Source organism: Triplophysa dalaica, chromosome 4 (assembly GCF_015846415.1).
Source record: "Triplophysa dalaica isolate WHDGS20190420 chromosome 4, ASM1584641v1, whole genome shotgun sequence".
NCBI classification, from domain to species: Eukaryota; Metazoa; Chordata; class Actinopteri; order Cypriniformes; family Nemacheilidae; genus Triplophysa; species Triplophysa dalaica.
In genome coordinates, this window is record NC_079545.1 from 10,570,636 (window position 1) to 10,583,962 (window position 13,327).

General features: G+C 38.1%; 1 protein-coding gene across 1 annotated transcript; it reads right to left on the reverse strand.

Moving 5' to 3' along the window:
- Nucleotides 1-1,600: 1,600 nt before the first annotated feature.
- Nucleotides 1,601-13,227, reverse strand: arhgap25 (Rho GTPase activating protein 25). Its single transcript, XM_056745443.1, has 11 exons — nucleotides 12,643-13,227; nucleotides 9,664-9,863; nucleotides 9,066-9,147; nucleotides 8,795-8,908; nucleotides 8,110-8,314; nucleotides 6,879-7,011; nucleotides 6,716-6,789; nucleotides 6,348-6,469; nucleotides 5,597-5,757; nucleotides 4,736-5,319; nucleotides 1,601-3,013 (listed from the first exon to the last, which is right to left on the reverse strand). The coding sequence occupies exons 1-11, from the start codon at nucleotides 12,704-12,706 to the stop codon at nucleotides 2,812-2,814; spliced, it is 1,941 nt and encodes a 646-aa protein (XP_056601421.1). The 5' UTR covers nucleotides 12,707-13,227; the 3' UTR covers nucleotides 1,601-2,811.
- Nucleotides 13,228-13,327: the final 100 nt, after the last annotated feature.

Below are 13,327 nucleotides of genomic sequence, written 5' to 3' on the forward strand. Positions count from 1 at the left end.
CAGCATTGAGGTAATGCTAGAGTCAGAGGTTCTGCGTTCACATACCCTAGAAAATTGAGCATCATTTAGTGAGCTCATTTTCAGCCACAAAGTTAAAGAATGGAATTATACACGTTATTTCCTAATAACATTCACAATCCATATGCTGTTGTTTTCTACACTGTGCATTTGGCTTTAAAAGTAATTTCAACCTAATACCTACAATTTTGGCCAATGGTAAATTGTAACCAAACTACACTACAAAAAGCTGTAACAAAATAATTTATTTATTCAGTTCAATTAAATTTATTTATGTAGCGCTTTTCACAATGTGCATTGTTCCAGCTTTACAGGAGCAAATAGGAAAATTAACTTATTTGAAGTTAAAGTAATAGAAAACCTAACATTAAAAATGTTAAATAGGAAGTTGAAATGACTTCCAATTAGATGGTGCTTCAAAATGGAAGGCAGCAACAAATATTTAAAATATCAGGAATGGACAGGGAAAATAAAAGTGTGCCGTGTTTACAAAATGGTAACACTTTAAAATAAGGATTAATTTGTTAACATCCAGTTAACAATACGTGTATAGCATTTTTTATCGTAGTACCTTTAGTACAAGTTGATTTCATCATTTACCAACTCACGTTTAAAATCAAACACCATTTCTGTTAACATGACTAATAATCGCTGTGAAAGTATGTTGCTCATTGTTCATTTGTGTTAGCTAAAGCATTTACTAATGTTATTGGATGAGAACTTATTGCAAAGTGTAACCACTAAACTTTATTCATTTACATTTCTGTATAATTAGAACAGAATTAAAATATTTGCAGTATTATAAAAGTATTTTTATGCCATACAATACCTTATTTTGAGGAGTAATCTGTCAGCGTCACCTCCGCTGCAGCTCTTAATTTTGTTCGCAATTATAATCATAATGGGGATTATTACAATAAATGGGAATTATTATAACGTTCATTTTTACATTCAACATTCCCCTTAATGTAACTTGAATACATATTTTTGGGGCTTTTAGACAAGTGTTGCGACCCCCAGAACCTCTTAAGTCAGTCACATGCTATAATGCATGGCATATTCTCACTCTCTCCCTCTTAAGATTATCTTTCCTGTACGCAGGAGATACACTTGATAACTGCATTGTTTATATTGTACACTGTTGTGTTGCCAGGAGCCCAAATGGAGCACACACGAGAAACCTCTGTAAATGCCGATTGCAATCTATGCCAGAACAAACTAGAAGCCGCCGCAAAAACAACCCAATCATATACAGTATATTCTGCTATTTGTTTAATTTCAGCAGCACATCTTCTGTATAAACCAGCCTGATCGGAAATAGGAAATTCCTTCTCTATCATTTAGTCGGTATTATGACAGCTGACAGACTTGCTATCTGTTCTTCTCTTCCTTACGTAATGCATAGCATCTAAGAGAGCACCCACCCCCTCGAAATACACATTGTGCTCCATTCTTGCGAATACTGATCTGAAAGCATTCTTCCCATTTCTCTCTCACACTCTGTCACATTTTATCTCCTCTCACACACTATCTCATTCTGACTTCATCCAGGCAGCAAAAGTGAAGGTGCAGGAAAGACAAGCCAGATAAAACCTGTTTATTTACTGACGGTCATTCACATTTGGGGCTTTTTGTCCTTTACACCCAATCTGTTCACAGACTCTGATTGGTACTACCCAACAGTTTGGTGATCACATAAATATTAAAACAAACAAACAATAAAAACGTTAAATTGTCATACAGCAAATTTCATAAATAAAAGAGGGATGTCTATCGTAGTTTAAGAAATTAGAATCTTGTGGAAGCAAAAGCCATCAACAGTTATCTTTAACACGTCCACTGGCGCCAAGCGACCTGAGCGGGTAGCAAATTTTCCAGACTTTAAAGATTTTTTGAAATCCCTGAATGTCATCTTTGTGTGCAGCAAAAATGAAGACAAGCTCAACTTTAAAAAAAAGATTAGTGAGTGCAATTCTGGTTTCAAATATAGTTTATCTAGGTCAACAAATTTACATATGCAACTAAAAAATATACACTGTTTATTTTAATAAACTAAATATATTACTGAACTTCCTCAAATACTTCAGCTAAATTAAGCAGGGTTCTGCACCAGTAGGAGTGGATACGTTGAGATAGTTTTGTTGCTCATTTGTTTATACTCTTTCAGAGATTCACCAATAAAAACACAGTGAAAACTGACAGGCAGTAATAAAACACATTTTATAAGCTTTTATGTTTTCAGGCTAATACTGCATAATTTAACTTTCATCTTAAAGGGACAGGACACCTGAATATTTTTATGATTAATACACCATCTTATTATTTCTAACGCCTTTCTTCTACAGGCCACAAAAGAAGATATTGTGAAAAATGTCGGTAACCAAAAACCATCGGTCCCCATTGACTTCTATTGTGTGCCCACAAAACGAATAGTCAACGGGGACCAACGGTTCTCTGTTGCCTACATTCTTCAAAATATCTTCTTTTGTGTTCTGCAGAGGAAAGAAAGTCAAACAGGTTTTAACTGACAAGAGGGTGAGTAAATGATAACAGAACTTTAATTTTGGGTGAACTACTCCTTTATCATTTTGAATGTGAAAATTTTGTGGCAAATTTTGCACGTGTCATATACTGTACCGTGTCACTTCTGTCACATCATGGACAGAACCTATGGGCTGGACTTTATACATCCAGAAGCAGTTTACAGTATAAACGTGTCCATGGTTGTTCTCACAGATCCTGTGAGAAGCGAGAGACGATAAGGTCTTGATCTATGATTTCTTGATGATGTCACTATGATGGTCCAGCAGTGGGCCTGTTGTTCAACTTCCGAATGTCTTTGTTCAGCTGCTCATTGCGTGTGAGGGCTTCGTCCCTGGTACGCTCTGCATTGCGCAGTACATTTTCTAATGCGGCTTTAGAGTGTCGCTCGGCCTCCAATGCTGCCTGCAGCTCTGCCACTGTAGCGACCAGCTGTCTGTTCTTCTCTTGGAGACTGAAAGTTTATACACAAACACACATATACCACCAATTATATAACAATAATTCATTCTCATTGCTCATTCCATCAATCAATTCTTCAATAATCCCCACACGTTTGGGAATTGAAATGGCACTGCATTGCACACTAGGCTACTTTGCGACTTAACAGCTCGAATTGTAAGAAACGCTGGTAAGAATCAAAATCAACACCCACAACTTTGTAAATATTTGTTCGATGTCCATTCTGTTACGTGTGTATGAATATATAGTGTCTTCACATAGACCTGGCTGTCTAAACCAAAAAACAAACTAAATAGATAGACTAATTAACAAAACACCATAACATTCAAAGACAGGTGCGATACTTTGAAATGAAGAAAGCAATAGACTGGATTGAGTGTCTTCTTATATCGGTTGTATTTGCACTACATTAATATTGAACTTTTAAGTTCAATGAGGTTTGTTTTTGATAAACTTGTTTACTTAGTTAACATTTGAAGGTTCCACAGTCACTTCACCTTTTTTTGGTTGTTGTAATCTGTTAGAGTGAAGTGTATGCATTTACCTCACTGTGTTACATGATCCACAAACAAAGAGATACAGAAAGTACTTTTGGTCATGTATCATGGTAACAGGTGGTATGTGAACGCAATAACATACACGCTGTGTTGTATCGTGGTGAAGCAGCTCTAGCCTCGAGTACCTTATTTCTTTGAGGTTACCACACAATATAAATATTAATATGTATCATTCAACTTTCATTAAGTAAAAGTACCAAAATCCATCCTTCCTTTGGAAAAAATTGTCCCTGACCGACTGTGAACAACAACAGAATCCCTGCGTCCCAAATCGCCTACTTCCATACTATGTAGTAGGTGACGATAAGTTCATAAATATTTATAAATAGTGTGTCCTAAAATCTAAGTATGCAAAAAACAGTAGGCAAGAAATGCCAGGGTGGTCTATTGAATCCGCCGAGATTTGTGAATGTGCATCGGATGGACTGTTTCTCTATCCCATGATGCCACAGGAGCTGAGCGATGATCAAATTAAGATAATCAAATAAAAATAGCAGAAAACTTTAAGGCAGATGTACGTTTCCAAATAAATGAATTTCTCATGACTAAATTATGTTTCTACCAACGCCTACGTACAGGTTGTTGTTAATACATCATAGCTCCTTGGTCAAAGATCATGACGCGGATGCAGTATATCCGAAATGTATTCATACTACTTCCAAATATACTATATAGAATGTACTGTTTTAACGGTCGATAGGTAGGTACTTCATTTAAATAAGTGCACACTTTTCGGATGCAGTCATAATTTACGTTGCTAAGGGTGATTGCTAAAAGTGCTACTGACAATGATACACAGGATCGTAAGGTGCAGAGGTCATAGCAGTGCTTATCTGCTGTGATTAAAGCACCGCTACTGACCAATCAGAAGCAAGGACTGAAACTAGCAATCTTATGAAACAAGAGAATGCAAAAATAAGAAAGAATAATGAGTGTAACGTTATATTGCCTAGTTTTTTGGTTTCATAAGAATGCCCCTAAAGCCAAATGTTCTCACGGATGGATGGAGGGGGACCCCCACTGTAAAAATGATACGGCCAGTGTGTCCATGGCCCCAACTATTTTAGTGTATTGTTACCTTCACTAAACAGTAATAGTAGAGATGCTTGTATGAGCCAAAAATGAGATAACAAATGTAAATTTGGTTTGGTTCATACCTCCTGATGATGTGTGCTATGTCTGTGTTTTCTGGTTGTCCTGCATTGCTTTGCTGAAGAGCAGTGCCTCCATCAGTCGCTATTTCTCGTCCCAAATTTGGCACGCTCCCCTCTTTGCTTAGCCTAGGCTCAGACAACGGGCCTGTGCTCTGAACCCTTGCTTTTGTATCTGTCTCTCTGACTACACCGTCTGTACCCGTTTTATCCACACCTTGCTCCTTTTCCACCTCCGTTTTTTCATGTTCGCCTTTCTGCCCTCCAGAATAGATTGTATCTTTCTGAAAGTCGAGAATTTTAAAGATGTCCTCCGAGAGAGTCTTTTCATCGCTCTCGTTAAAGCTTTCCTGAAACCTGCTCCAGCGATCCCATCGCTGTCCCTTTACTGGACAGCCCAAGCTGGGTAGAGTTTGCGTCCGCTTTCTGGGGCTGCCGGTCCACGAGTCGTCGGCGGGGGAAAACGGAGAGGAAGGAGAAGTTGCATCATCTGATCCTGCTTCTGATGGCCCCACGTCTCTGCCCTCATCCTCAGGCATGTCCGCTTCCTCCTCCTCCTCCGGGGACTCGGAAAGAGATGACACCTCACACTTTAAGAAAGAAGTGATCAGTTAACATATGATGGTGCGAAAGCAACCTGTTAAATTTCTTAAGAAACGTAACCTTGACTAAAAGTGAATGCTGTGAAACCACATGACCACATTCAGCAAGATCTCAAGTCTGGAGACAGTATGCATATCATATCAACAGATTGAAGCAGCTGTTGGATCAGCGGATCGTACCGATGTAATGTACAGTATGAACGACAACACAAGTATTGTTACAGATCTGAATTCACAAGTTTTTGATGGATGTTGTGATTCATACCTCAGCAGATTCCCAGCCCACAAAACTGCGAGGATTAGTTGTCTTCTTGCTCTTGTGTTTCTTGCAAGGAAGTGGAGAGGGCAGCTTGTCTTTAGAGGGTGGGAAGAGCAGCACATGGTGTCTGATCATCACCGTCATTACCTTCTGTATCATGGGAGTTCCTGTGTGTAAAGAACACGCAAACGCAGTGAAATGTGTTGTTGTTAACCAAAAACCTCTAAAATATCCTTGCATTTAAAATATACAGCCACGGAAAAAATGAAAAAAATATTTCAAAATCAGTAAACTATGAACAGCATTTCTCCCACATTTCGAATATTGTTTCTATTTGCATTTATTTGCAGAAAACTGGAGCAATAGGTTAAAATCACAGAAAAGATGCTCTTAGTTTTTTCAGACCTCAAAAACAGCAAAGAAAAGAAGCTCACGTTCACTTTTAAGCAATACAACATTTGTAAATATATTTATGAAAAATTCTACATATATGACTTTACGTGATAATGTCGATGTTTATCACAGCTGTCAGTCTTGACTACTTACTACTTCTACTATGGTACTCAATGGTGGCCAAGAACTGTTAGGTTACACACATTCTTCCAAATATCTTTCTCTGTGTTCACCAGAACATAGAAATTCAAAAACATTTGGGACAACTTGAGGGTGACTGAATGCTTACAGAATTTGTATTTTTGGGATCACTATTCCTTAAATGGTTATCATGTTTTTCATCTAACATAACAAGACAACTGACCCTTCATCATGCTAAAGGCGTCCTCCACCTGAGGTTTGAATAGGTTCACTCCCATCACTGTGGCCAGATTCTCCACACTCATTTTGTTCACCTTTGAATTCCTCTGGACCTCGTAAAGAAATCTAGAAGAACAAATACATGGTTGGGGCGAAACAAAATGAACACCCATTGTAACTGGTTTATATTATTTGCGTAGGATACTGTGGAAAACATAAACATTGCTGTTATTTTGTTCTGTATATCATCTAAGTTGCATGGCAAAGGGGTTTTGAACAAAACATTTAGAAGTGCTTAGCACAAGAGATTGATCAAAAGCTTGTTTTCAATCTGCATATGTTTTGCTGTCCTCATCAGTGTGTTATTGATACCTGCAGATGTAACTCAACAGGTTGTAGTTGACTTTTGGCAGAAGGCTGATCTGTTTCTCCAGTCTCTCTTTACCCTGTGACAGATCAGGTTGTGATGAACAGGAAGTCCCTGAGTCATTTCTCATCTGATACATTGTTTTTGTAAATGTGCTTCGGTTCTTACTGATGCAGTGGTTGCGTCCAACATCAAAGTGCTGTCCAGGAAATCCTGATACTGAGTCCACGGTACAACAGGCTCGGGAAGCTCTCTGAGGTACAGCTTGAGTAAGGACGCCACAGTGTGGACATCTGTGTCACTGCAGGTAGAAGGGGGAAAATATTAACTTGATAGTCACTAAAGTTACAATCTTTTTATCTTGTTTTAGGTAAGAGATGTTTAAAAGCAGTTTAGAGAGCAACGTGAGCTGCATTTGCACAAGTGTGTGTTGAGTAATGAGAAGATCTCTGTCAGTCAGGACAGGATGTGGCTCAGCCACAGATCATCTATGTGTGCCATCTTCCTCTGATATATTGTACTTTTGTATCTCTCTCTCTTTGCTTTAGTTCAGACTTTCTAGGTCAACCTCCTTTTACCTATGCAACTTCCTTTAAAAAGCTGTGTGATTCACCATAAATGGTCATGCACAGTGTGGTTATCCACAATATGAATTTATTCGCGTGTATACTGCTAAAACAGAAGTTTGAAAACCATTATACATTAAAACCTTATTCGCGTGTAAAACCAAATGGTGTGACAAACGTATTTTTTTTTTAATTTTGATAAACGATATTCTTGTTTATTGGTCTCTTATCATTCAACAGATACAATTGATCTTAAGCAAAACTAATCTCTCACTTCTAGGAATTGTGCCCCTAGATTCATTTGAGATTATAACTAACAAACAAGAAGCTTGTTAGGTATGTTACCGTACATGGTAATACTTTGATTTCGGACACGATAACTCAATAGTATTATTTAAAGTAGCCTTAGTCTTAGTCTTGTCTGAAAAAAAATTGCCCCAAAATCTTAAAACATGTCATTACCATTGTTCTGTCTCAAGATGCACACCAGTAATGTTTTAATCCAAGGCGTTATAATAAAAGCGACTTAATTTAACCAAGGCATAGTACTAGCTTAAGCTAAGCCTTGTTTGTGAAACTAGGAGATTGTTTTTCTAAATGGTTCCATACAGAACCTTTACATCCATAGAACCTGTCTGTTTCACAAAGGGTTCTTTGTGGCGAAAAACTGTATAAGATGGTTTAAGAGATGGTTCTTTAAAGAACCTTTAACCGAATGGTTCTTGTGAAACCCAAAATGGTTCTTCTATAGCATCGCATATGTGAAGAACCTTATAAGCACCTTTATTTTTAAGAGTGTACCCCATAGATCGACCGGAGGTGTGAACAGTTACCTGGGGAACGAGGGTCTCTCTCCGGCATCAAACGCCTCTCGGAACTGCTTCACCTGGTTGTCCTGTCCCGGTAAGCGAAAGATGCCCTCTTCATTGAGACCGTGCTCTCGGATGAATTCTGCACACTTCTCCACCAAAATGGGCACCAGGTGTGATCCAAATTTCTTCTCGTACTCCATGATGTCAGGTAGACTCTTTCCAAATACTTGGAAAAGACAGACGTACAGTAACTCATACATAAATAGATTATTATAATAATCCACACACAGATTCATTCAATTACAGCTGTACGATAATACCTATGACGTCAACGGTACAGTTTCTATTGCAATATTTAAAATGACAAATGATGACTTGGAAATGTGCCAAAAGCATTCTATTTTCTTAACCTTTTATCTTAATTTATGCTTAGAGGTATGAGTTATAGTATGAGATGGGTCATATGACCTAAAAATCCCTTTTATAAAATAAAATAACAGCTATTATTTTTTCTAATATTCTTTATGTTAGGCCTGGCAGACCTGTCCTTTCATACAGTCATGTGACCACGATAATGTTATCGCAATTTTGCTTTTGCGATAACAAGATATCGATAATATTGTTACATCCCTAATTGTAACATAAGGCTTGAATCCAATTAAAAGATATATTGAAAGGAGGATGAAATTCTATAGTATGATTATACCTCCACTGGACCGAGATCCAATGGTTTTCCGGATGGAGCGCACCCACTCCTCCATCTCTCCCTGACTAGTCGCCATGAGAACATACGTATCCCGCTCCCGATCTGTAGTGCCACCTGCAGAATCAGGGAAACCATGACTTCAATATATAGTAAGAATAACAAATAAAAAATATACATTTTTGATAATATATTTCTCCATAACCAGTCTAGATATATCACCTTTAATGCAAACAATTGGTGCAATATTCGATTTGACTCGAAGAAGACTCACCTGGGATGATCTCAAACAAGAATTTATCATCAGCATTTGATGGCAGCTCATTTACTTGGCATGAGAACAAAGGGATGGTTCCCTGAGGTGAGAATGTGAGCGTTATATTCAGTGGTGAATTAATGTGAATAATTATTATCAGTAGCGATTCTTCGACCATCTGTACAAAACATTTGTGTTAATATTGTTTGTCTTTTTAAGGAAGAACACAAGATCTTTGGGACATTCTCAAAAGTTTACATGGATCATTAAGTTCTGGAGTCAATGCCAGTGCAAACGCTTAAAATAAATAAACCAAAATATGAATTCAGAAACTTGCATTAAATCTTCAATTCAACTTTTTATTATTTAGTATTTTAAATGTGAAGTGTACACAAAAAAATATAAATTTTACTAGAAAAATGCTAAACTAAAACTCCTGTTTTGGAACCCATTGTATTTGACAGACAGGACCGCCATTGACTTTGCAATCTGACATCTTACATGCAGACACAAAACTATAAACAAGAGAGACTAAAGCAAAATAAAAATCCTTCATACGAATGAAATTTAAATGTATAGCCATTATTCATACAGAATATATTTGTGTTTCTCATACCTGTAGAGCACTTTCTTTATCATCTTTATGATACGTGAGGACGTTTCCTCTCAACACAAAGAAGCGTAGCTGCCAGTTCTTCACGAAAGATCTTTGCTTCTTCAGCCAACCCGTCTTCAGAGGTTTCTCCATTGATCTCCTAGATCCAGTGCGAGTGGATCCAGGGCTTCCTTCCCCTGGAATAACACTCTTAGATCGAGCTAGATGGAAAAACAGCGACAAGCAAATAGAAACTAAGACATAATACGGCCAAGAGTCAGAGACGATGATCACTGTGCTTTGTGAAAAAGATATCCCCTTTCACCGAGTTTTAGCGAGTGTATTTTTATAACATGAAAGTGTCACCAGAGTGTGGTGACCAGAGTGGTAACATGTTGACCCCAGAAGCTTCCTGCATGACAAAAACTAATTTCATTGGTTGTGGATGTCTTGCATTAAATGTCTAAATAACAGAAGAAAAGTAATTCTGTGTATTTTGAGCAGTAAATGAACTGAAACAAGTTTCTGAACTTGCTGGCTATCTGAGATGCTTTGCTAAAGGTTAATCAGCAGGTCAAATGTTTATTATGGCACACTGACTCATTCAAATCATGGGTTGGAGAACAGAAACATCCAGAACGCTGAACATTGTACTTTAGAAGACCTAAGGAGAAGGGCTGTCAGTTTGTCTTAACTACAAACTTTGACAGTGAACTAAGGAAATATGTTCATCAAAAAAACTCATATACCATTTTATATTATAAAAATAAATACCAATATGAAATAATAACATATTATCATAGTTTGAAAGATATCACCGATAAATGAGGTAAAAAATTTCAAATTACAGAAATAGATTAACAAGTAATAATTATAATTAAAATAATTATTAACAAGCTGGATGTAAGATAACATTAAAAACCATTTACTTTAAAAAACAATTTATAAAAGTTTTTTCTGGTCCCCCGGCAGCTGGAATATTTTAAAGGTGTTTTATACAGAACACAAACTAATGAAATTATAAGGTCTCCGGTGGAGAAACATCTACGAAAGACTTGCCCAGTCACCGTTTGTTCTCGATATAATCTTACTGTCATAAAGAAAAACTGAGATATAAAAGATTTGGTTTTCCCTCGAGAAACACCGGCAAAAGACAGATGAAATAGTGAGCCATGTGATTGAGAGGATGCAAAATGGAGGACTGAAAACTGAATTGCACATGCAGTGAAAGGAAAAGAAACGTATCTGTCACTATACTTCTTTCGATAGATCCCATCAGAACTCATGATAGCAAAAGCTACAAACTAAATTCTGAAAAAAGTTTTTTTGATAAGCAAGCAAATGCACATTTAGATACAAACAAGCAGCCATAGCTGTAGTTGGGCTGTATGAGAGATGATGTCGCAAACATTGAGCAGCTTTAAGCTTTTGCAGTTGAATTCACTGTAACTGAAGAGCTGAGAGGAAAGGGCAGAAGAGAGGGAACTTTCCGGGGTAGATAAACAGGAAGTTACAGGCTCATCAGCCACAGGAAGTAGCGTTTCTGTAAGATCCCCACCTAACGTCAGCCTTTCGGTTTATTTTAAGAACATCATCCCTGATGGAGCGCACGGCTCTCTTCTATGTCCTGGACCACGGGCCCGCACACGGTGCTCGGACATAGACCTCACCCATTTCTATGACACGCGTTGGGATCAGGGGAGCTTTTATCGTGGTGAAGTAAAGACAGAGAGCTCAAACTCCCTGTGAAATAACAGCACGATCACAGCAGATATGAAAGGAGACGTTTACGTCAAGCCTGGCAGTTTTGCATCAGGCGTAAGCGTTTGACCTGTTAGAGGACAGTGGACCCAGTAGGCCTTAGTTAAATGAGGTCAGCTTTTAGAAACGTGGTTGGTGTGCATCTTGAGACAAAACAATGGCACTGATATATTTTAAGATATGTGAGTTTTGTTCTCAGTCGAGACACTTCAAACATGCCTTTTATTATATCTACATGCAATATCATACAATGGAGTACATGAATACTTTTTCAGTCCCACGAATACTCTTTTCCTTTACGTTAGCCTTATTTACTCACCCTCATGTCATACCGTTAACTTGTGCAGAACATAAAAGATATTTTGAAGAATGTTTCTAACAAAACAACATGGCTTCCATTGATTGTCATTATAGGCACACAACCCCCCCGTTGACATTTCTTGAATCATTTTCTACTGTGTTCCAGGAGTCATACGGGTTTGAAATGAGGCTGATTAAATGATGACAGAATTTCTATTTTTGGTGAACCATCCCTTTCAATCCGCTGTTTAAATAAACACAACTTGCACATTTCAACTGATGCTGAGGATGAATGCGCCTTCCCATCTTAACCAGATGAGGACGGCACGTAGAAGAAATCTCAAATGCACTGCAACTCCGGCAGACGTGCACATGATCCAGAAAGACCGCAAATCACCATTAAACTGTCACTGATAATACTTGATTCATGCACATCATATATTATAACTGCTGAAAGATTTCTTTAAAAAGTCTGCAGCATATATTTCATACACCTGGAGGCTTCATTAGATCAAGGTCTTATTTAAGTCTATTTTGCATATTTAATTCATAAAACACATAAGAATGTGTCGACAGTTCTTCAAAAGAATTACAAGGGAATCCAGCTGTATAACATCGTGTAAATTAGAGATCTCTTATCATGCCTCCATAAATTAAAGAGCCTTAGGGTAAAGTCTCATTTGTGATATCAAACCTGCACTTTAAACTACTAATTGATGCCAGACCATCTGCTTAGTCAATTTAATTTCACATAACATAAAACCATCCTAAGGTCTCAGACACACACAAGCCAGTACAAATCTGAACTCCCTAAAGTGGGCCTGTCTTGTCAAAAGACCGAATACAGTCAAACTCACAGTAACAAATCCAACTGGACACGCCAGATTTCTTTAAGATAGAACAGACAGTGACCCAGAGGTCAAACACACTGGTCCTCACCTATCTTTGAATTCTCCGCTCTGAAGGTGCTGAAGTCCCAGTTCCGAGGTAGTCTTAAAGACATTTCTTCAAAAATTGCAGAAATTACACGCACGCAGACACACTCGCACACATTCTTTCTTTAACATGCACCCGCGCGCACAATACGTTCTTTACAGTCAGACCCACTGCTTTCTACTTCCTTCTTCCTCTCATCTGATTCTTCTTTTTTTTTTTTGACACTTTCAAACACGTCGTATCTTGCCCCTCCACTTGCCTGCGGTGCAGAGTTTTATGACAACAGTTATTTAGAAACCCTTCAATCTAGAGAGTTTGTCAGACCGTGGCGTCACAGTCTGAAGGAGCAGAGAAGAACAGCGTTGTCCCCAATTCGCACCCACAACCTTCAAATGCTGAGGAAGTGAGTGGCAATCTCATGAAAGCCACAGAAAACTGATAGAGATCAACTTTCTTGCAGACGACAAACGTGCACCTCGATCGAGGGTGCCCGAGGTCTTCACAAACGTCTATCATTCTCGTGAACAGATGTGGGAGTGTTGAGAATCCATTGCTTGGAGAGCAAAATGCGAGGTTTACATGCAAAATGGACAAAACGGTTCTGTTAAGATTTAACTACAGCAAAAGCAAAAACGACATACGACTTTAAAAGGAAGTTGACACAGCAGGAGGAAGAGAACAAGCTTGC